A 26,011-nucleotide genomic window follows, 5' to 3' on the forward strand; every position below is an offset into this window, starting at 1 on the left:
ATAGTTTGATTAGGAGAGCGATTAAAAGTTTAGACCCCTTAATGTTAATTTCCCTTTTGTGTTTTCAGTCATATATGTGTTGTTGTTTCGGAGCTGGACCAGGTCCATGAGTCCATTCACCCTCAGGAAATCAAAAAACAAAACCGGGTCATGCAGAAAATCCTCCATTCCAAAATCCACACAGCTAAGGAGGTGGGCCGGGCACTGGGGAAACATTTGTTGCAGGTGGGATACGCTGCTGTTCATACCTCATGCTCTTTATGTGACCACTGATGAATCTAGTGAACGCAGTCTGATTGCCTCTTTTACCTCAGAAGGTCAAAGCACGACCCGGTTTATCCCCAGAATACCAGATATGTACTGGGGGAGTATTCCAGACTAGCTGGACACCTTTCTTTCTAATGGAGTGAATTTCCGAGGATGTGAGTGACAAACTCTCCGGCAGAGGTTCATTTGTGCCAAGTTTTGCCAGCGAGTTAGCGATCTCATTCCCACATAGACCAACGTGGGACGGGATCCACTGCAAATAAATATCCCTCTTCGCGGAAAGTTTGCTGAGAAGTTGTAGGATTGCCGTTCCAGCCCTATCGCCCACTCTGGGCCATGCACTCAAATATTGGATAGAGCTTCTACTATCCGTTAGGATCCAGATAAGGTCTAGCAGCGAATCCTCTTCAATTGCGCGCAGTCCTGCCTCAATAGCAAGAAGCTCCGATCGGAAAACAGAGCGAGAATCCGGGTTTCTCATTTTAATGTTGATATCGCCATCAGGTCTCTTGATGTAGACTCCATATAAGTCATATTTGTAAAACTAATTAAACAATTTTAAAAAAAATTGCATCCACTCATGAAACTCATTTACCAAAAGATAATTTCATGCAAAAAATAATTTTTAGTAATTATTTTTTATTTTATATTATTTTATTTAATTGAGGAGGAAAACATGTTAAATTATGTGGTTCGAATTTTTTTTACATCATAATTATCTATTTAATATTTTTCGATCAAAAAATCTAAAGTGTCAACTGTTTTTATTTAGTAGAAGCTGAAAAAAATTAAAATCAATTATTTTTAAAAAAAATAGTTTGGTCTCAATGAAGAAATATTTTAATGGGGTGTTTATTGTTATGTGGTTAACTTACGAAGAACTTGGCTTACGCGCTTAGTATAAAAATTCTTTCATATTTTTTCGCTAACACACGATTGCTAATCATTTTCTCATTTTTTTTAATTATAAAATGCATTTCTTATTAGTCGTCTAAAATTTTATTCTAAATTTAATAAAGAAATTCGAATGAAACATTTTATTAAATAAAACATTTTATCGAAAAAAAAAACATTTCATTCAACGAATGTCGAGTTTTAATTAAAGCATTCTGATAGAATATGATTATACATCAGATTGTAATGTGATTATATTTTATTTTTTAGTTTGTTTTTTTAATAATTGATACAGTTTCACTATACATACGCATGATGCATAGATTTGGAATAATATATTCATCAATTTCTTCAATATATAGTTTATAATTATTAATGAGTAGTCAACATTTTTAATTATCTTAAAATTTCTCAACATCTTACATATCGTCTTAATCTTAAAATAAAATTTTTAAATCACCTATCCTCGCTTGATTCGCAGAACTATTTTACCAACAACCAACTATTTAAATAAATTTTAACATTTTTAAAAATCTTATTATTTACGCTATTACGTATATTATTTTTTTCTTTAATACACTAATCAATTTTTTTTTAGTATTTTAATTTAGGTTTTCCTTTAAAGTAAAACTCCTTTTTAAATTTTTGTCAAGTTTGTATTAAAAGAGAATTTGGAATTATTGCCTGCAAGCTAAGAATAAGATCATGTTAAGAAATTAAAAACTTTCTCTTTAAAATAATTTGATGCAAAACAGCTGACTTTTTACTAAGCATACTATTTTTTCGAAAAATAAAGATAAATTATTGATTGTCCTTTTTTTGTTGCTTCTTGTGACTTTAACATAGATCATCTAAAATAGTGTTTATATTTTAAAAGTCATTACAAGGAGTACCGAACATTAAAAGCTGTCGAATGCGTAGCTAAGATTTTTAAGCGTCTTAAAATATGTCAATATCTAAAATGTCGTCCTAACATCTTAACTGTAAAATTAAATTTTTAATTTCCTGGCCGCGTGTGATTCACGGAAGTCCATATAATTACTTCATTATATCTTTTACTATTTCTTCTTGCTACCACATAGGATTTTTTCCCGATAATATACCAAACTATTTTGCTTAATTTTTATTGGTACTTAGAGGTTTTCTTTAAATTAACACTCGTTGTAAGTAATTGCTAAGTTTTTTTTCGAGTATCAGAACTATACCCAGTTAGCTAATAAGATTTTAAAAACATTTTCTATGTTAAAATTACTCACTGCAAAAAATCTGACCGATCGTAGTAAATAAGTGCACCCTTTTCTCTAAGACTAAGCTCACAAATTGTTTATTTATTTACTTTATTGTTTCTTGTTTGCTTAGTTTGCGAAAATTATATACATATTAGTGCAACTCAAAAAACCACAACTGTTTGCTTTGTTTTTTAAATGAACAAAATCGATCCGCAATTTTATTTTGATGTTTAAGCTTATACACAGTTAATTTAAGAAAGCTGCTCTTTTAATAAAAGATGCTGAAAAAATTTTCTTTTATCAAAATTATTTTTAAACTTTAATGTTATGAGGAAAATGTCTTATTTTGTTAAACAACAAGTACTAAAAATAAAATTTGTCAAAAGATTCCGAAGGCGCACCGATTTTAGAATCATTATCTGATTTAAAAATGCAATAAAAAACACACTATTTTCGAACTTCTTTTCATTAAAAACAACAAAAAAAATATTCGATGAGAAGGTTAACATACTTTTTATAGAAACTGTGAAAATCAATTTTTCCTTTATTTCAACATAAGAGGATAAGAATGATATTGATCCATGGAACCTACTCAGTAATTTCGTTATTTTCAGAATTGAAATCTGTTTAGACGAAACATATTATTACTTGAAAGCTAAAACGAGAAAAAATTTGACTATTATTACTTATCTAAACTTATTCCATTTATTCAATGTTAGCGGTATCAAGATCAAAGGTAAGCGATGGCAGCCCCATTTACTATTATACTAAAAATGCATTAAATCATATAACTTATATAATTTATTTTAAGCAAATTATTTAATAATTTTAAGCTAATAAGGGTGTAAAAGTAAACTCGATCGAAACACGTCTAAAGTATACCCTAAAATATATGTAGAATAAACTTTTGAATCGATAAATGGAAAATACCTTTTCAAACGACTTCAAGAAAGACAGAAACGCTAACTTGTGTGAAATAGCTGTCTGTCCTTGTAACTATTTAATTTTGATTACTGGTGCTAGGGGAAATTCCATTATTACTTTCGATTTTTGAAATTTGAATTGTTAACGGAATTTTTTATGTCCATAAAAATGTTATTAAGGGTTGCAGTAAAAAAATGTACTGCATTGATTTTTTTTAGAAAGTGGTGACTAATTATTATTCTTTTAATCTAAGAACCTATGCCTATATCTTACGCAGAACTTATTTTAATATAGAGTAAAGTAATTTAATATACAGTGCTACTAAATGAATAGTCCCAAGAAACTGAATCGAAAAGATAAAAACTTCATTGATTTAAAAAATAATAGATGATAATAAAAGGAGACATGTTTTGAGCGTCCAATAATTAAAGTTACAAGTCATTTCCCGCTGACGAGTCTTGAAAATGGGCGCTTACATTTGAACACTCGAAACATGTCGACTTTTATTTACCTCTTCATATTTTTTGAAGCCAGTGAAGTTTTTATCATCAATTATACTGTTTTACATTTGGGTCTTGATCATTATTTTCATAAGAATTTTATGCTCGTTAAAGGAATATTTTTACAGGATTCATGTGGCCTTTAAAAACGTAAGAGAACCGTAGCATCAATATTTTTATTATAAAAGTTATCTTTAACTTTAAAATTAAATTTTGAGACCAGATATTTTAGGCTAATGAAATTTAATACTTTATCTTTCAAGTTTTTGTGCCATCATTTCAGTATCTCAAGAACCTTACGAACTTGTTTAAAAAGAGAGTATTATATCAGATATATGTAAGAAAACAAAGAAAATATAGTAGCGGTATTTGGTGATAAATGTAGCTAATCGTAATTGAAGAACATGTTGTGCGACATTTTGTGGTGAATTTGCGAAAGTAAGTTTCAGAATATATCAAAACATCAGGATGTTATTTGCAGATCATCTTTATCTAAGGAAAAATATGTAACCTAAATATCTGGCAGAATGAAGCGATTTTTTTAAACAATGAATCATAGGCAACATATTATTTAAATTTGTTATTCTTAAACATAACATATTTCAATGTTTTTAAAATGACACTTAACAATCAGTAATTCCTTCAGTTATAGAAAAAGGAAGAAATGTCGTAAATTATATAAGCCCTGTAAATGTGCATTATAATTACTATACAATCTAAATTTTTTTCTGGCACTTTTCTTGTTTCTTGAAACTTTCTTGCCTAGAAGACTCGATTAAAGCTGTAAAAATGATTTTATAAAGTTTATATATAGTTATAAAAAGTTATGCAAATTTGATTTTAGTATGAAATCCTCTTATAAATAAAGCAAAAGCAACATAAAAAAAAACCAAATAATGTCTGATAAAAAGTTTATGCATTCAAGCTCTAAAAGCTTAGAAAAAAAATTTATAAATCGATTCAAATTTTCTTTTCAAAGGAGATTAAAAAGAAAAAAAAATCTTTACTTCTTGGACAGAAATCGGCTTGAAAATTGTCTATTGCCTAGGAACTTCAAGATATTTTCCATAGACTATAGTTAATTAAACCTCTCCGAGCAATCAGAGAACATTATTTTTTTTTTTTTAAAAGTCTGAGCTTGGTTGCTTAGCAACGGAGTAAAATTAAGTATTCTTCTCGTCAATTAGTCTATGGGTTATCTTAAAATATTCATTTGCGGCGGCAACTTTACTTGACTGCTTTCTGGGACTATCGCCAAATATATAAATCTTTATTGCGACCCAATTTATGACCCAATTTTTTCGAAATTTTGTCTATCCCACTATTTTAAGGGTCTGGATTCCAAATATGCAAAAAAAGAAAGAAAAAATTATATGTTTATTCAGAGAAAGTACGTTTTTGTGTCCGATTTCTTAACTTAATTAATGCTAATTGATTAGCCCATTTGAGATCACTCCCAGGAACCTTGAAGATTGACACTTAGTTCGTGAAAATCCGATGTTTAGAACGGAAGTTATTCAGGGTGATGTCTTTTTTTTTTTTTTTTTTTACTTGTNTTTTTTTTTTTTTTTTTTTTTTTTGAACGACTGTACATGCTTTTGCCGAAAGGGCTTAGCTGTCAATCTCATACAGACAGAACAGGGACTCAAGTCTCAGCAACTGCAATATTTCATCCATTATTTTCAGCACATGAATAATTTCTATGTCCTGCATTCCCTAAATTATGACTCTGACATATTAGAATAAAATATTCTCATTCATAGAGGGCAGCACCATAAAGCTGCTTTACGTAAAAAGTCTAATATTTCCCTTCTCATACGATAGGTGAAACGACCAGATAAAATATTTAAACCACATTCCACGGTCCATTTTATGAAACACAACTCAACCATAACCTGACTCCAATGTCTATTATCTAACGAAAAGCCTAGCTCTAATGTCCAGTTAAATTTCCTTTGTACGTTTTGAAACTATGCTAGTTGTAAAACGCTTTCAAAATCGTAAAGATGAAAAATTTTCTTTCTTTACCTTAAACTTTACTGTTAATTAGATGGACAGACTGCTGACGGTTATTTAACCGTAATTTAAGAATGAGAATTCTAACAGTGCATTAGATTCAGATATATTTAAAAAATCGTACTTTTGAATAAAAAAAATAAATATTCTATATAATTTAAATGCATTTATGTTGTTTTTTTGTGAAGGGGAGTTTATTTGAATTTTAGAGGGGGATGTTCTTATCAATCTTGGGGTGGGGATGGGAACCCTTAAACTGGACAATATGTAAAAAACAAAACTAAGTAAATATTATTTGTAATTTAATTCGAAACAATAAAATGATTTTTTTATTCGATTCGATATATACATGCAAAATATTTGATCGCAGTTGTAGCCTAAAGAACTTTTAATACTATTTGCTTATTCAAATAATACCCAGTTGATGATGTAGTAAATTAAAATTGGATTATTTTGGTTTATGCAGCGAAAGTAACTTCATATTTTTTTTTTATCAATATTGAATGCAATTTTTAAAAATGTTGCAAAAACAAGTTGAGATAAAGGATAACTTTAATTTTACAAATAATTGAACTGTTCAATGTTTTAATTAAAGCAGAAAGTTGCAATAATTAATTATATTATTTAAGAAAGAAATTATTTTTAAATTAAATTTTGTTTGAATCAAATTTTTACGCTGTATTATATCCATATGTTTTTTTAAAGACTCATCATAAATGTATATATTTATCTTTATTATTCCTTGTTCCTTTGTCTGGATTAGTTTATACTTAATATCCTTTCTCCTTCATTATATTTACCAAGGAAAATTTTAAAAAGTGTAAATATTTATGTTTACCAAGATAGTAGTTTAAACTAAGAACGCTTACTCAAATAGCGAACAAAATCAGATATATTTTGTGAGAAGTATTTTCCTTAAAGCTTTTTGAAATCAAATCTTTTAAACTTATTTCTATTATTTTCTTTTATGCATTTTTTTTGTAAAAAAATAGGCAAACTGTTATTCCTTTTTGAAAAGGAGAAACAATTCTGATGATAATAATAAAATTGATAAAAAAGATTAAAGAGAATAAAATTGATAAAATTGATAAAAAATTTTTTAGTACAATTTTAAACAAAATATTTAAAGCAACTTGATTTTAGAAATTTTTTAATGTTCATTTTAAACAATTTTTTTCTTAAAATATTAAATAATTTTTAAAAAACAAATTCTCGAGTATATTTCGATGTTATAATAATAACATCGAAATATAAATAATTTTTAGAAGACTTGACTAGATTTTATGACTAGAAATATAAAAAAAATTTTCTTGGAATATTGAGAACAGGCAAATTAAGGAAATAAATAATAAAAAGAGGTTTCTTAATTATGCATCTAAATTTATCAGCAACTTTAAAACAATTAATTCAAAAACAATTTTATTATAAAAGTTTTCCTTCTTTATATTCCGGTCTTTTTATTACGCTCTTATATGGAATCCAACTCAGAAGACAAGGGTGCCAAGTCGTGAGAACTTTGTTAGAACTTTTGGGAGTTAGAACCTTTAGTCATACATTTTCATTGCTGTAGGTCTAGCCATAAGGATTATTCGTGATTTTATTTTATTACAAATTCGTGTTAGTAGTTTAACTCAATGCAAATATCAACTAGTTTTCATTGCACACATCTTTAATAACAAAATTCTCTCAATTTTTTTTCTGATTGATGCAGGATATTTTTTCCCTATGATTTACCATTCTGTATGCAAATGAATTATGCAAAAGAAATTCTCTTTTTTTACACGTCGCATAAATTCGTGAAAAACTTTTTGAAGTAGAATTAATCGCATACATTAAGATAATTTAAAGTATTATTTGAATAAAAACATAATAACGATAGTTTAATAATAACAAATAAATGTAAGTAAATATCTTTAGAGTAACTCAGCTGATACTTAATGGAGAATCTCAAAACAGAAAAGAAAATATTGCTTAAGTTTTTTTTTCTACCCTAAAATTTGTTATTTACGATCTTATTAAAGGAGTAATTATTTTAAAAGGGTCAAAGGTCAAACAGAAGATTAAGAAATAACTCTAAAGCGTTTTTCTTATTCAATTGCTTTTTTAATGCTATTTCTAACAAAAAAAAAATTTAAAAAGGTGATTTCAGAATTTTTTTAATCTTATTCTTAATAAATTTTATTCCTAAAAATAATACATAATTTTTCAAACAATGAATTGTCGAATATATTTTGGCATTATAGCTATAAGAGTAAAAATATCTTTTTGTCTTAGAAATTAAAAGATGGAATTTTCGCATTTTAAAGTATGAACAGAAAAATAAAAAAAATAATAAAAATGTTTCGTAATTATGCGTCTAAATTTATCTGTAATTTAATAATAATTCAAAAACGATTATATCGAAAAAATTTCCACTCTTCATATTCCATGCTTTTTATTACCCACTTTTATTCTGCCCAACTCAAAAGACAAGTGAAAATAAATGAAATTATGCTTCTTAATTATGCATCTAAACTAATCAACTACTTTATAAAAATTACATAAGCGATCATATTCTAAAAGCTTCAGTTCTTTCAAATCTCTGATAGAAAATTGCACAGCGGATTAAAAATAAGTATACAATTTATAGTAATTCTTATTTATATTATGTACGATTTAGTTATAGTAATCTTTTTTATTTATTATGCACTAATCTCAGTCATAACTCACCAATTTTTTAAAGAAAAAAATTCCATTTTTTTCTGCAAATATTTTGAAAATATTACGTGGTAATTAAAATAAAAGTTAATAAAAACACTGCAATAATTATACTAAACATATTACGGCTGAGAATACACAAAAATTTGGAACAGAAAAAATTTTCACGTTTTATTTAAAGTCGTGCAAGATTATTATAGATTTTATAAGTTCTGCAAAAAAAAGAAATTAATTATTTTATCCATTTATTATATGAAATAATAAATTTGTGAGAGAAAAAATTATGTCTGAAATATATTCATAAAATATCTAGGTAAATAATTATAAAAAATCATAAAATACCTGGGTAAAAATTATCTTTGAAATCGGAAATCTAATTTAATCCAAGCGTTAAACGCATCCTATTCGAAAGTTCGAATCGCTTTCGCCAGCAAATTGTTAGGTGAAAGTTTTCCGATAGATGGGAGGAAAAATGAAGATCGCAGTCCGTTAGCAAAATCCGTTCGAAAGCGTGAGGTTTCAGGTTTTCCCTAGGAGTAGAAACCTGACGTCAAAATGACGTCATTTTTCTCTTCCTAGCTCGTTCGAAGGCTGCGAGGTTCTCGTCTCCTGGATTGGTTCAAAAATACAAGGCTACGGAATTGAACATTAGTAGTCGTAAACCCAAAATTGGGTCGGCTGTTCAACGACGGATATAAAAAAAAATCTGTCGGGGGTCAGAAAGTCCTCCATGTTTCCATACTAAATTATACCTCTGAAGATACTGGATAGGGGGATTGATCGTCCTCTCTGATTCAGACCAAAATTACGATCTTCGGATGAATGAATGGATGCATGAATTGATCCACCCTATAAACGGGCGTGACGTATTGGCGTGGCAGAAGTAAAATTCTCGGCCATAGATGGCGCCAGTAAAAAGCAAGAACAATCGCAACCCCAGAGCCTAAATGGCCAAAGACAACATCAACATTGTTAAAACGAACATTTTAAACTGCAAGACAAAAAACCTAGTAAAATATAACACTATATTCTTAAAATAATAAGAAAAAATTCTTACTGAAAATTAAACAATCGCCGGCTTTAAACTAGTGACCTCGTAAGCGAGAGATGCATGAGCATTCCACTGCTACCAACACCTTAGGAAATCTAAAATTAGTCTCAATATAAATAACATATTCAAATTTAGAGTATCAAATTTAATAAAAATCATTTGTTTAGCATCAGAAATTTATGCTACACTTGGTGCCCTTTCCGTGTTAGACAAAAGTTTCAGTTTGCTCTTTGTCAAAGTGATATTATTCTATTAACATAAAATCGTAGAATCAGGGTACACTAGTATCTGGTAATATAATACGTGGTCCAATTTGAATATTATGGGTCAATATTAAGGAGAGATATAGGTCGTCTAGTATGTTTAACACTCTATAATCAAGTATTGAAAGTATCATTTATACTTATTAGGTTCTTATTGTTATACATAATATTGACTTCGAATTCCTGCATTTTAACGCTATTGTATATATACATAGGTAAATATTGAATGCTATTCAACACACTATTATCTATACAAACATAGTTACCTATAGGGCCACATTGTGGGCCTCCCATTAAACCTATAATTATTTTCTCTGGTGGGGAACACTAATATCTGGTAATATAATACGGGGCCTAATTTAAATATTTTGGGTCAATATTAAGGGGATATATAGGTCGTCTAGTATGTTAAGCACTCTACAATCAAGAATTGAAAGTATCATTTATACTCCTCATCTCTCTGTTTTAAAAGAGAAATATATATATAAATAAATAATGTACCACCCTTTAACCTTTATCAACACAGTATTCCCAATTTAAGCAAGCCGTACTAGAAATTATTTTAAGCAGATCATTAGGTCTATAACCCTTTTTTTATGCCATGCATTAAAGTCCTAAAACTACCTAGAAAAATAATATTTTTTTACACAATTATGTATTGCAGGCGCTTTTACTAAATTGAACTACCAGAATATTAAAAAGTACCGTGTTTCTATTTCTGTGGGAACACAAAACAACTCGACAAATTTCATCGAAGCGCTTTGATAATGATTTTGGTATAATTAAAAATGAAATGTGGTTTAAAAATAATGTGATAAAATTTGGTAAATGTGATACATTTTGATAACTTCATCATGATTTCTTAAAGCATGACATAAAAATCATTTATTCATAATCATTGATTAACAGTAAATTTACGTTTCTGTTTTGTATTTTTTACTAAATGTGTGGTAATAAGAACTATAATTTTTAAAACCAAAATACCCGGTAAACCGTTATCAAACGAAATGAAAAATAACCAAATGAATACTTTAAAAACCGCAATTTTGGTTTTGTTAACTTGTATTATAGTTTTTTTTAAAAATATTATTACCATAAAGCACGGTAGTTTTACCAAAATGTTTTCTATGTGCACTTTACTAATACGCGAGAAATCAAATATAATAAAATTACTCTAAGTTGTAAAACGGAACAGAAATTTACAACTGTATACAAGATTACAGGAATTGGGTAAAAAAGATATGAAAATTCAGCTATTTAGTTTAATAATTTCACTTTTACAACAATTGCAGTATAGATAAATAATTTACATACCAAGCATGCTTATTTTAAGAATGATTCTCACACTATTTTCTAAGAAAATAGACGTTTGACTTTTACAGTTTTGCGTAAACGTTAGGAATTCTCTTTGAAATGGATGACAAAAACCAGAGTTATTGAAATTTGAAGGACTATTTAAACTTTTTTAACAAATCAAAGGGTTTCGAGACATTGCAGTCTGTAATATAAGCTGCAGATGAATTTTAAAAAAAATTAATGAATGATGTCTAATTAAGCGTTTACCAATTGTTTAAAATTATTAGAAGGCCTATGAAGAATGCAAGCAATGCATTTTTTTTCACGTGCAAAATTATTATTTTTAAAATACCAAAATATAAGAGCAATATCTTTATGAAACACTTGTTGAAGTTTTTAAAAATTGCGTTTTTATTTTTTAAGAGTTTTTGTTCCAACATTGAAAACCAAATTTCTTGGACCAAATTTCTTTTAAAAGCACTGTAGAGTGCTTCCGTGCTTTGTCATGTCACTCAGCTTGCATCCTCCTTAAGAAGATCAAAACAATGAAAAAAAAAATATACATTTTTGTAGTTGAAAGAATTAAGGAATTTAAATATTTTTCAAATGGGATGAAATTATGCTTTTTTTTTAATCTTAATTAGAACACAAGAGATATATAGTAGTTTCTTTTTTCTGCCATGTTTCTAAGTGATGTCAAACTTTTGATAATTTTTATCATTTTGTTAAACTTTTGATCATTGATGTTAATTGATCATTTTTTCATAATTTCTTCCTTTTAAAATTATACCTTAGTTTTTTAAAATTTAATTTGCCTTCAGAAAATTTTTAAAATACATTTATATTTTCTTTTATGATTTTTATTATGATTAAATAAAAAGGAACATTATTCAGTTTTAATTTTAGAAGTCCTTAAAGTTTTTCTTTCGATATCGTTAGCGAAAAATGTAGAAAGTTAAAAAATGGGCATTTTTATTCAAAGAGAATCAAAATATTTTAATACTGAATCATAATATTGGAAACATCAATTCTCTTCTTAGAAGAATTTATGAGTCTTTATAGGTATACTTATTATATAGTACACTAGCACAAAAAACTCAAGGAACTGCACGCATTTTAAAAAACAATATTTCAAAAATGTGTCATAAACCACCTTAAAATATGCTTAAAGGCTTTGAAATTACATAGTGGTTAGCCCCATTTTTTAAAAAGGTGACATCTAATTGTTCCTTAATATTGCTTATAAATAAGTACTTTACAAGTCAATAGAACTTCTACTTAATAATAGAACAATAAATAAATATATCTTATTAACTACAGAGAAAACTTTCTGGTTTCCGTAAAAAACTCTCTTTTAAACACTCTTTTGAATAATTCGAAAATATTTCTCTTCATTTTATTGTTCCAAATTCATTAAGTATTCTTCTATATTAAAATATTTTGAACTTGCATGCATTTTAATGTGAAAAGAAAAACATGTTTTAATTAGAATTTCATATATTTCCAAAAACATCTGATTAGTTTAATTAATTATATATATACATTACACATATATTTAAGCAGCGTTAAATGTTCTGTTATAATTTTTTACTTATTTAAAGGATTAGGAGAAATACGGCGTAAATAATATCTTACTTAATTCTTTTATTTGATTTACTAGAGCAACATTTTTACTTGAAAGCTTGCAAATGGATATGAGTTATTTTTAACGCCTTTAAATAAAAGATTGTAAATAAACACGGAAACCGTTTATCATCTGAATAAACATCCCTAATTTATTAGAGATATTAAAACCGAATAGATTAGTAGTTCAAGTTTCATAGCATCTAGAATCAGGTTTCGTTAGGTTTCAAGGGAATTTATGAACTTGAACTTTATATACTATCAAAGTAATTATATGACATAAAGCTTAGAATTTAAGTAGTTAAATGAATATGATTATGCATATCGGCTATTTTCCATTTCATTGGAAAGGTAATTAAAACGTATTTATATAATCACAATAAAGAAGCAAACAAGCTTATTCTTTCATTTGCATGACAAAAAGGTGAAAACTGCTGTCTATATACAAATTTCATTTTTTCATTTATATTTTCGTTTACGATCAATAAGAAATATCAATTCAGTATATTCAGTTTTTTCAATCATAAACACAAACTAGGATAATATTGCTGGATAATATATATATCAAAACTGTGGCAACTGTCTTAATGTGGAACTGACACCATATCATGTTTTTAACTGCCCTGCAGGCGCTGCAGGCCTTCACCTCTGAAACTACCCCACAGAAGAGGATTTGTATTCTTTTAATGCCATAGAAATAACAAAAACTTTTCAAGCACACCATGAAATATGATTCAATAGAGGATACGACACCAACCAACCAGGATAATATAATAATTTCTAAGTTATCTTTATTTTTTTAAAAGCAAGCGCACTTGTTTTAATTTAGATTCTCATTTTCTATTTTACCAATAAAATATTTAAATTCATATCAACACATCAGAGCATCAAAATTTTATTTCTAAATGAAAAGTAAATATATATATTTTTTAAATTTTGTGAATACATAAAACCAAATTGTGAGTACATAAAGCATTTTAAATTGTGAATACATATAACATTTAAGTTATCTGAAAATTCTGATGAAAGTTTTAATGAAAAGTTTAATCAAGATGATATTTAATTATCCAGACACCAATGTTACCGATATTTAGTAATAATTTAACTGACTTCATTTATATTAAAAACCCCTTTCCGCATTTGTCATTTTTTCGCAATATATATATANATATATATATGCATATAGGAAGTTGATATTTATGGGGGAAAAGAATGAAAAGGGGGAAATAGTACTTAGTTGAAAAAAGAGTCGAAAAGCTATTTATAACTCCAACTGGTGGAGTGTTGTAGTAAGAAAGCTAATAACGATACGGCCAGTAATCTGGGGTCCCTTTGTTTTTCTTCTCTGGGGGTGGTCTCTGAATCAACTGACACAATGGTTTCACTACCACCCCCAACATTTTACTTGAAGATATTTAGAGATATTCCGCTGGGTGGCGCTACTCCATCTTTTCTTAACTACAAAAACTCTTCACCGTCAGTAAATGAGCTCTACAAGTCAGAGCGTTTTAAGAAAAGTCGCAGTTTTCATGTTGAGAGCTCCTAAACATTGCATAAAGCAAGCATTCACGTTGTTTAAAGTAAGCATTGAAACACTTTTTTTTAATATCTTTGCAACCCTTTAAAAGTTTATACGTGAAAAATATATCCAATTTCAGTTAGTCACCACAATAAATTTGAACAGAAAGTAGTAAAATTTTTTAGACATAATTACAAAAAAATTCCATTGAAATATTATAACGGTAAGTTTTATTTATCCTTAATTAGTTGTTTTTTAAAAAATTTATGCGATTTTAAATTTTACAAATAGTCAAATTTGTATTAAAAAATTTGAAAAAATGTTATAACCATTCTAATTTGTCCTGCTAAATTTATTTATTTTAAATGCTTATATATGTTATCTGTTTAAGACAACTAAAAAGAGCATAAATTTTTAATTTCAAAATTTTTCGTGGATTCTATTTGTTTTCTGGTTTTTTTTTAGGAAAAAATAAATTATTGAATAATTATTTCCACAAGGAAGTAGTCTTTGTGACATTAAATGAAATGATATATCACTTTTAAAACATGCAAGTATTTTTATCAATATTAAAATCAACAGAATTGCTTATCGAACTGAAAACTTGAATGAAAAAGATTTTTATTTATTCAAGTAATACTTTGTTCAATTTGTTATAAATTATATTAATTTAATTAAATGAATAATTTGAATAAATAGAATAATTAATTGCATTTATTAATAATTATATTTTAAGATTTTTTTAAATTTAATTATTTTTTAAATGCACCTATTCATTTATTAATTTCATTTATTTATTCATTAATTATATTTATTTAAATTAAAATAATAATTAAAGTAAATCTAATATTTTAAAGTTTGTTAAACTATTTGTATAAACATCCAAAAAAGAAAATTATACTTTATAAATAAATTCACACTTATGAAAAGTATTAAATAATGATTTCAAATGAAACTTCGCTCAAGTTTTAAACTTCCTTTATTTATGAATAATGTAAGATTAAAATTTTATTCCCTTATGCATAAAGATATAAGAGGAAATTTAAATTATTTATAATCATTGACTCATACAGGTTACAGACATTTTTTATATTTTTATGGCTAATGCAATTCTTATTTTACTTGTTTTAAGTATATGAAAATAAATATAGAAATATTATTACTATAATAAAATGTCATTTTAAATATTTAATTTAGAAACGTGATCTAAATTTTAAGATTAAATTAGCATGTGATCAACAAAACGATAGAAGAATACAAAAATACTTCCACTAGTCTGAAGGAAAATATTTATTGAAATCTGCGGTCAAATTTCAAAACATGGATTTGCATTTTACCATCATTATTGTCGTTGAAACTTTTTCCAAGCCTCATTTTTTTATATACAAAATAATTAGACTGATCAAAATAATTAGATCATTTTTTATGGATTATTAAATCTTTTGAGAATATCTTGTTCTGTTCAGAAATGTTATGATCAATTTTCTTCATTGATTGAATATTTATTGTAATACCAACATCAATAAGTATATTTCATGATACCAAAATGGTCTTCTTTAAAAAAAAATAATTTATTAGCTATTATATATATATNGTCCATGCTCATATATATATATATATATATATATATGTATAGAGGGAGAGATTGAGATATTATTAAAATTTTAGTTTACAATGAAACTCATTTTGTTTTTTATGAAAATATTTATAAATATATTAGACTATAAAAAATTAATTGCATTACGGTAAAAATTATGCAGATATGAGTGCCGGTACTAATTTTCACCGTAATTTGATATGCAATTTTTTACAGTGTAGCACAAATTGAAAGCCAAACAGTTTTAAAGTAAAATGAAAATAATTTGATGAATATTTTAGTTTACTTATAAAATTTTATTAAATGAAAGTAAAATGTAAAATATTTCTATATACGGAATGATTTGATATCAACATATAAATTTTAAATTTGAAAAAAAAATCTAGTAAAACGTTTTTCATAAAACGTTAAGAGACGACAGATTTTTTTAAACGAAAGGACGAGCATAAAATGATCATAAGTATACTAAAATTTTTTGACAAACTATTGCTTTAAGAAAATCAACTATTTGTTCAAATATACAAAAATAGTAATATTTTCTGTCATCTCTAGACATACAATAATACTAGCTATACTATATCTCTAAATATACAATAATGCATTTTCACCATTCTAATAGTAATAGAAAATGCATTTTACGATTGAAAAGATGAGTGTAAATGTTAAGGTTTTCTGAAAAAAAAGACTACCTGATAAACTCTTATGCTAAAAACTAAGCTAAGAACACAAATGCAAAAGTTTGTATTATTTGTTCTCTTTAATTTAATACCAGAAATACATTATAAATTACTAATATTAATACAAAAAGTTTTTCCGGTAGCTAAGATAAAAATTAATGATTTTCTTATTTAGGATAAAAATAAACTATCGTTTTAGAAAAAGAGCTCTTTTCTAGAAAATTTGCAATCCTGGCTATGTAATTCTGTTTTAGAAATCGTATAACAAAGCATTCACTTTAATATAAAATTAAGAGATAATAGACACCAATAACAGAGATAATAGATAATGGAATTAAGAGTAACGGTTAGTGCTTTTTCAAAAAAAGTATGATAAATTATTAGATTATTAAATATAATTTTCAAGAAAAATATGCAATAATTTTATTATTTGTATATTATTAGGAAGCGTTTTGTAGAGAAATGCAATAAAAGCACTAAAAGTGTTCGAAATTTTTTAATAACTATTTAATAAAAAAATTAAAGGTGAACTAATTTCAAACATTTCATACTTTACTTACAAGTAGTTTAATGCACTCTGAGAAATGAAACTTTGATTTTCGATGATTTAGCAATCCTTGAGAAGTATTTCGTTAATTTTGAGAATCATTTCGTCGCGAAATCACGTGATTTATGACGAAACGTGAACTCTCAAATAAATTACAGAAATGTTTTCTCAATTCGAAACCTCATCGTAGTACATTGTGGGAGATTGTTACCTAGAATGACGAAATTAGAACTTCAATAGAATGGCCGATGCATATGATGTTCAATGAGCTGTCCTCGTACTAGGAGATTCGGGGTTCGAATCCCTCTGCTAGCATGGATATAATTTAACTATTTGTCCTTATTGTGTTGTGCTGTCTATTTGGTGCTCTTGTTAAAGCGATTATTAGGTAAGTTAAATACATTAGACACTACGAGTTTTCTTTTCTTTTGGAAAAATGGAATGATGAGATATTTAATTAGTTTTGACAAAATTCGTTTCTGGATGAAGTGACGATACTTTGGCGTTTCGTCACTTTGACAATATTTTTGTTCAGAGCTTATACCAGGAATGGGCATCGTCAAAATCAAAGAAAATTACGAGATATTTGATTATTCATTTTTTACAGTGTGTTGATGTGAAAGTAGAAAATATTATTTGGGGTAACTAAGAAAAAAAAAGGTCAATTTTTGTAATTTTAAAAAGGTCAGCTTTTCCTATACCCAACCTACTATTAGAAAGTATCTATTTACATTAAAGTATCATAAACATTTATACATTCATAACATCATAAATAAAAATTTTTTTTGTATAACATAACAAGGGTAAATTCCATTCAAAAGTGTTTCATTTGTCCCAATGCTGGATTCCAAAATGTCTTGCCTTCTGAGTGGAGCTCAAAATGGTACGATTACAGACTTAAGCACCAAAGAGAACCTTATTGCTTAGTTGTAAATTTAAGAGCAGCAGTTTTCTTTTTATCTTTTATTGTTATATATGCATCTTATTTTTCTATTTACTTTATATATGTTGTTATAAATGTTATGATTATTCCATGTGTTTGATTTATGTTTAATAACTGCGGATTTCTATGATTTAAGTATATTTCCCCCTACTGAATTGAAATAATTTACATATTCTATAATTTACCTTTACTTATTCTTTGATAAATTTTCCTACTTAGGAGTTCATTAACTTCTTATATCATGCATAATCAACAAGTCAAAAGTTTTTTTATTGTATCACTTGTGTCTTCTTACCTATTTATATTGTGTACATTGTTATAAATGATAGTTATGAATAGTTCATCAGTTTTGATTATGTATAATAACAATGAACTTCTATTATGTAACGATATTATAGTCTACTGTATTTCAGTAACATACTTTCACATATTTTCCGATAATATTTCCTACTTTTAAATCCAATAACGTTTTATATCATTTATATTCAACAAGTCAAATGAAACTAAAACATTACATTTCAACAACATTTAAATATGCTTCATTCACACATCTTTAATTCAAATAAAATAATACTAGTCAAACATATCATTAATTTTTTGTTTTCCTTTATTCAAAAAGAATCCTCTTTAAGAAAGCGTGATTTTCATTGTAAAAAATGACTTTAAAATAAAAGAATATCTTATATTGCCAGCGGCATATATAATAGTTGAGATTTTTTCTCTGTTCATAAATTGAATGTTGAAATAAAAAATGAAATATGACTCCTCCCGTCATAAACAGTCAGTAAAAGGCGGTGAAAACCAAAGAAGCGGAAGGGAATAAGCTGTAGCAAATGCTATGAATCCATTCATCAAAATATGTTTAAACTGATAATGTGAATATATCCCGAAGCTTCTGTGGAAAAGAATAAAGGAGAAATTTTCTTTTAAAAATTATCAATTTTTATAGATTTATGAAAAAACTATGTATTATTTTTATTATAAATTATCCTTCTTTTATATAATATCAAATAAATTTAAAAAAAAAAACATTAACTAAAAATGATTTTTTTTACCAATATCATAAAGAATATGCATTCACGTATTCATAACTTAAATTTTTAATGATAAATGTTATCATAATTATTTTTCTTAATTATTAATGAGCGAGGAATTTTCTTTTAAAAACTATCACTTTCAATAGTTGTATAAAAAATATGCATTATTTTTATTAGAAATTATCCAATATTTTATATATTTATCAAATAAGTTTTTTTTAAAAAAATTAACTAAAAAGGGTTTTTTACCAATAATAGGCCATACACATACAGAATATGGTATACGTATTGGTTTACAGAATATGTATTCACGTACTTATTCATAATTTAAATTTTTAATGATGAATGTTATTATATTTAATTTTTTTGTAATACTTTTAAAATATTTATAAAATATTTATAAACTAGTTGTCATGAGACATTAAGCAAAATAGATTTTTTTAAAGCAAAAATCGAAAAATATGCATTTATTTCTTTACTCATTATTTTTATTTTAAATAAGAAATATTACTGTATATATTATATACTAACCAATCAAATATTTTATATATTTATGAAATATTCATAATGAAACATTAGCAAAAAAGATTTTGGTCCATGACATGAAACAAAAACACGGTAAAAGGTTGATGTAACGAGTAGGGCATATTACGAGAATTCCTTTTTGAGTCAAAACAGTTATGATACGAAAACAAAACTAATAGTGAAAATAGTCTCCCCCAAAAGCAATTTAAAATGGAGGTAGTGGGTCCGAATCGAAGCGTAACCATGAATATGTAAAAGTAAATAAATAAATTTGGTTTAGATACATATTTGTTGTTGTTGTTGGTTTACCTCTCAATGGTTTATTGCCGACGGTCTGGAAAACATCCCTGATGATGATCCGAAGACATGCCATCACAATTTTAATCCTCTGCAGAAGAGATGATTTTAGTGTTTTGGTAGCCCGACGACCTGAGTGCGAAGTTGAGCACTACACGGTTTAACAAGAACTGATACCGAGCACCCTCTGTCCCTTTGAAAACTGACCAATGCGGTCACCCACCTGCACATTGACCGCAGATAGTGATGCTTGACTTCGGTGTTCTACTGGGAACCGTGGTTTAGATACACATATAGGGACGTATGCCTAAAGGAAATAATTGCTTATGCCTTGTCGAATTGCAGAAGAGACAGTATAAAAGTGAGAAAAACAGCACAGAGACATTGAACCCACTACCTCTACACTTCTGAGCGTCTGGAAGAAGGGCAACACCCCCAGCAATAAAGACCATAATAATGCATGGTTTTGAAGCGTATATGTAGTGGGTTCAAATCCCATTCGATGTACATTTTTGCTATCTTTCGTAAGATTGTGCTATCTGTTTTTCAAAATGAAAAGAGTTTTAAGCCGTTCCTTGTATTTACAAAGAAGCTCATATATGTAATTAAATAAATAAATAAGAGAAATAAATAGATAAATCTCATAAGAGATGAATAAAACAGACCTCATAGTATGATACATCTGAATTTAGTATCTTTAAAACACTTTAATTAAACAATTGACGTCATCAATCTAGTCCTAGTAACCCTCGTCATAATTGAAAAATTATATTAGAATAAAAAATAATTAACATTCATCTAACTCCATTTAAATAGACTGCCATTTTAAATAAACAGTAGAACTGTAAACAGATTATTTCCCCTCTAGTATTAGGTAAGAGGCAAAGACATCAGAAGGTTAAAATTACCAATTAAATGGTTAAAGATTTACCCTCCTGAAGATCATTTTGGTATCTTTAGAGCATGGCACGAAAACCATTTATTTGGTTACATTTGCTTTTGAGATTTGTATTTGTTACTAAATGTATTGTAAGTAGAACTATAATTTTGAATAACAGAATTTATGGTACACCGTAAAACAAAGAATGGTAAAATTAACATAAGACTGGTTTAATTACCGTATATTTTGGTTTATTTCTTAGAATTGTGGTTTCTTTCTCCGCAAATGTTTTTACCATACAAGTATGGTGATTTTGCCGGAATCTTTTGCTTCTTATATATTTAGAGGAGCAATATTATTCGGAAAAAAAAATAGAAATTTTTTTTTCGCTATTAATGTAGAAAAGTAAAAGACAATCATAATATCACCTTATTTTCTGCACAATATTTTACTCCTTTACGCTTATAAACAATAAATGTAGCACCATTTAAATTATTTTCTTTTAATTTTATTGTTCAATTTCCTTGTGGGGGGATTGCAAACCGCAATTAGCAATCCCCCCACATTTTCCTTCTTGTCAGCTATCAATACAATTGAAATCAATATTTAGTGTTATCAAATACTCTTAAATCTTATTCGAGTCTCTTTTACAACAATTATAACATTGCATATGTATTTGTTTATAACAACAAGTTCGCTATAAAGATAAGCTCATTGTAACAACCACTCTGCCTGCTATTATGAAGTGTTGTAACAATGGTTTTTAACTTCATTCATTTAATCATGCTTCAGTCAGTAAATGCTATCAATATATTATCAAAGATGTTCATTATTTATCTCATAAATATGATAAAATCTTAAGGGGAGTCAGTACAGCATATACCAATAATGCTAAAGTTGACTTTTTCTGATGTACTTTTTCTTGGCATCTAAACAAGATATTACTTCAGTTCTTTTCTGCAAAATATTTCCATATGCATGCTCACATTGTGATAATTGTTAATACTTCGGCAGAAAATTTTTTAGAAAAATTATGAACTGAGAACTTTTAATTTTTTTAAAAAGTTTCATCAAAAACCTTTTATAACTGAAAAACTATACCTTTCAAAACATTATCACATCCTGTCAAAACATTATCCTGTCTAAAATATTATCACATCATAATACTGATATAATCTCAAATATCTCCGAAAAATTACAAAGAGATCGTATAGGTAGTTTCTTAGAAAAGGTACACCAGAAAAAGTCAGTTATAGAATTATTGATATATCGCCTACTGAACCCCTTTAACTGAAAATGACATTTTTTAATAAAACCGTGAAAATATGCATTTATTTGCTTACTCTTCATTTAAAACTTAAAAAACATTATTGAATACATTAACAAACTTATTCTTATTCTTTTTATTTAGAAAACTTATTTAGTAAACAATTTATAGTTTTATTTGTCAGAACTTGATTGCATTATATTAAGTCGCATTATACGTATTAAACTTGAGTCGCATTATATTAAACTTGAATTATGAAATATTATGTTTTATCTAGATTATTTATTATTTTATATATTTATTAAAGAAATCTAGAAAAGCCTTACAAAAAAGGTCATTTCTTACCAATAATGAAAAATATATTCATACAGTTGTACTTATTCTTAATTCATAAGCATTAGTAAGAAAACAATAAATACATGCAAGCAAATATATCCAATATTTTATATATTTATCGAAAATATGTAATAAAATATTAACTAAAACGTACCCTAACAAATACTTTAAGACGAGGCATTTATTTATTTATTCTTAAAATAAATTTCAAATATCGGTGAGTATTACGCATTATCAAAGAAGTTCTGTTATTTGAAATTCAAATATTTACTCTTGAGAAGTATTAAAATACAAGTTGCTGATTTTCAATGAGGTTTAATAATCTTCTGAGTGACGCACGATCAGCATAATGCCAAGGGCAAACTGAAAGTGTGGTTTGTTCTTTTTATGTTTTATGTGCAATTTAGTTGTACTTAATGCTACTGAAGTTAGTTTCCCCCCTAAAGACGCTAAATGTCTACAATAAATACGCTGAAGAGCATAAAAACAGTTTCAAACATATTATGCTGATATCCAAAAAATGATATTTGTCATAAATTTCATACTATATATATATATCATTAGCAAAAAAGATTTTGGTCCATGACNTGTATTTATATATATATGTGTGTGTGTGTGTGTATTAAAAATATAGAGAAAGCAAGTAAAATAATAAAGATTAATGCAAAGAGAAGAAGAAAAAAGTTATTAAAATAAAATACTTTTAACGAAAATTTTTTAAAAAAGTAAAAAAAAATATAAAAAGGCTGGAAAACAAAAAAATGAAACGATATAATCACTTCATCAGCTCACACGATTATATCCGGATAAAGGAGTGCTTTCTAATATTGTGCAAATATACCCAAAGCAAAATACATTAATGCAGTAGCGTGAGGAGCAATCTAGAAAATTTAAACGGAAAAAGAACATATTAAGTAAAAAATATATCACGAGAAAACAGAAAATAAAATATAAGGAAAATACAGAACCAAATGCAAAGCGAAATCTATAAAGCGAGTTTCGAAAACAAATGAACTTACATAAACGGAAAATTTTTCAAGAATGATTTAAAATATTTTCGCAATAAAATTGCCAGACTACAAAATTTCAAAACAGAAGCACAAATGGAGTTAGAAGCGTAAATAGAGGGATTTTGTTTTATGGCGCATTCTTACTGCATTACTGAAGCTCGTTTGATTTGTTAGCTACCAAAGGATTAGCCCAAAAATGGATGTGAGCAAGTTAATAATATTATGCTGGATAATTTAAAGATGTTTATAATTAATAAAGTTGATATTTAATTATAAAATTTTAAGGATTTTAGAAGATTAACATTTATTTAAAAGAGAGAGAGAGAGAGAGAGAGAGAGAGAGAGAGAGAGAGAGAGAGAGAGAGAAAGAGAAACATGATTTACCCGAAATGGATTGGCACATTGTAAAATTATAAATTTAGTTATCAAAGAAGTTTTCAGTAAATTTATTAAGAATAATAACTTATAATAAACTCAATGATTTTATGTAGAACTTAATTACATTAGATCAGTATCCTTCGCTTTTTTTTTTATCAAATTTTGAAAAAGTTTGTCAATTTGCTTTTTTGGATAAATAAACATTTCTACATATTCTTTTAATTCTATTCATTTGATTAAATATGATATGATTTTGGTAAAATTAACAATTAAACATGGTATATTATGGGATAAAATTTGGTAAATGTGATAAAATTTGGTAATTTTATCATGATACCTTAGAACTTGGATTAACCATTTATTCAGTTAGATTTGCTTTTCAGTTTTGCATGGCTTACTAAATTTGTAGTAATAACAACCATAATTTTAAAAATCTAAATTTCCGTTAACCGTTAATATATGAACAGAAAAAAATTCTGAATGAGTGGTTTAAATATTGTATATTTAGTTTTCTTAACAAGAATTATGGTTTCATTATTGCCAGAGCTGACATTAACATACAGTACGGTGATTTTACATGGTTTTTTTTTTCTACGTCTATAATACTCTATACTACTCTCCGTCTATATTACTCTACGTCTATAATATATATAACTTAAGAAACTGCACTTTTTTTCTTTATTGTATTCTATAAAGTACTTAAAAAATATGTAAAAAATATTATTGAGTTAGGTCATTCGTAATTCCATATAGAGCTTTTTTTGTTTCCTAAAAAATAACGTATCTAGCAATTATTGAACTTTGCTATAGAAATCTAAAGTATTTATTTGATTAGATATTAACTCGTAAAAAATTTTTATGAGTACAAAATGAAATTCTTTGACTTTAAGAATTTTTCGAGGTATATACCAGTTGATAAAAATAAGATCCTAACATTTTTTTGAGTATTCACTAGTTGATAACCTTTTCTTTTGGGGAAAAAAATAGCATTTTCGCAACATAAGAAGATTAAAATCTAAAGTCTTTCTCCTCTCTCTAAGAACATTCTTTTTTATCATTGAACCACAAATATCAGTACCTAAAACCACACTATTTTTCATATTAGATGGTCAAGAAGTTTAAGAAAACTAGTTAGCAGAATAATATTTAAGCTTAGTTATTTATAAATTCTGATTCATGAAATTTTCAATACACTGCAGTATTTTATAACTGTGCGCAAACATTATCTAAAGTGGAACTGTCTTCCCCCAGAATATATAAAAAAATTTAAAAATTTAGCGAATATCGTGTTCGTGAAATTGGTAAATTACGAAGATGTTTAAAAATGTTCAAGATATATATTTAATTACTCTTAGAAGTATAGAAATGCTGCCAGCATTTCTGCAACTTTATTTGAAAACATTCATTAACATTAGAGAAAAGACTTATAACTATTGTATATAGGGCTCAATTAAAATATTGTGCTGCCATCTGTTTATTAAACAGAAAACTAAGTTATTACATAGCAAGAGCTGTGGAAATTTACATGAAAATTCAGCTAATACATGAAGATTTCATGTGAAAAATGTTCCAAACAAAGGTATAATACTTCTCATGCTTACAATCTACATTTTTTGATGCTTAGATGTTTCTATCTTATACTTCGTAAGTCATTGTTAATTTCAAAAGTTGAAAAATATTTTATTTAATAACAAATAATCACTTAATATAATTTTTATCTCTTTCCTAAAGTTATGTAAAAATATGGAGAACTTGAAACTCAAAATCTCACTGGATATTTTTTGAATACTACATTTTCACAAAAAAATAATATTAGTTTGGTGACTTTGAATGCAATGTTATGTAACGAAATTTTTATTAAGGAAGTATAATATGAATTAATTATTTAAAAATAAAGAATATCCCGGTTTGTCTATTTTTTCTTTTGTTTGAAGTTGCTATTTTCATTTAAGCAATAATAATAACTTAAGAATTATTTTCTTTAAAGCATTTTAATTTTTCTCTTATACATTATGTGTTATATAATATTTGTATACATAATATATATAATATATGTATTACATAATATATATAATATATGTATTATATAATACATATAATGTATGTATTATATAATATATATAATATATGTATTATATAATATATTTTACATTATGCAAATATTTACAATATTTAATTCCAACTAATATTTTTATTAAAATATTCAAGTACACCGCTAGTTTTAAAATAAAATATTGC

The 26,011-nt window shown here is 26.7% G+C and overlaps 3 protein-coding genes across 4 annotated transcripts in view; 1 reads left to right on the forward strand and 2 right to left on the reverse strand.

Annotated features, from left to right (window-relative positions):
* LOC107453215 (cyclin-dependent kinase-like 4) overlaps positions 1-9,019 on the reverse strand; it is a 122,408-nt gene extending 113,389 nt beyond the window's left edge. Inside the window, exon 1 of the mRNA XM_071187465.1 lies at positions 8,870-9,019. The gene's annotated coding sequence lies outside the window, so the exon portion shown is untranslated. The remainder of the gene's footprint in view (positions 1-8,869) is intronic.
* LOC139427007 (ribonuclease H-like) lies at positions 311-748 on the reverse strand. Its single transcript, XM_071187290.1, has one exon. The coding sequence runs from the start codon at positions 746-748 to the stop codon at positions 311-313; it is 438 nt and encodes a 145-aa protein (XP_071043391.1).
* Positions 9,020-14,240: 5,221 nt separating the features above from the next.
* The window catches only part of LOC107455242 (neuropeptide CCHamide-1 receptor-like), a 323,522-nt gene continuing 311,751 nt past the window's right edge, over positions 14,241-26,011 (forward strand). The window contains exon 1 of one of the 2 annotated variants that reach the window (XM_071187546.1): positions 14,241-14,340. The gene's annotated coding sequence lies outside the window, so the exon portion shown is untranslated. The remainder of the gene's footprint in view (positions 14,341-26,011) is intronic. The other variant, XM_071187544.1, reaches the window with a different exon arrangement.

Source organism: Parasteatoda tepidariorum, chromosome X1 (genome assembly GCF_043381705.1).
Source record: "Parasteatoda tepidariorum isolate YZ-2023 chromosome X1, CAS_Ptep_4.0, whole genome shotgun sequence".
Lineage (NCBI taxonomy): Eukaryota > Metazoa > Arthropoda > Arachnida > Araneae > Theridiidae > Parasteatoda > Parasteatoda tepidariorum.

Coding starts and splice junctions, on each gene's coding strand:
- LOC139427007 (XM_071187290.1), bottom strand. CDS start 748: ATGAGAAACCCGGATTCTCGCTCTGTTTTCCGATCGGAGCTTCTTGCT.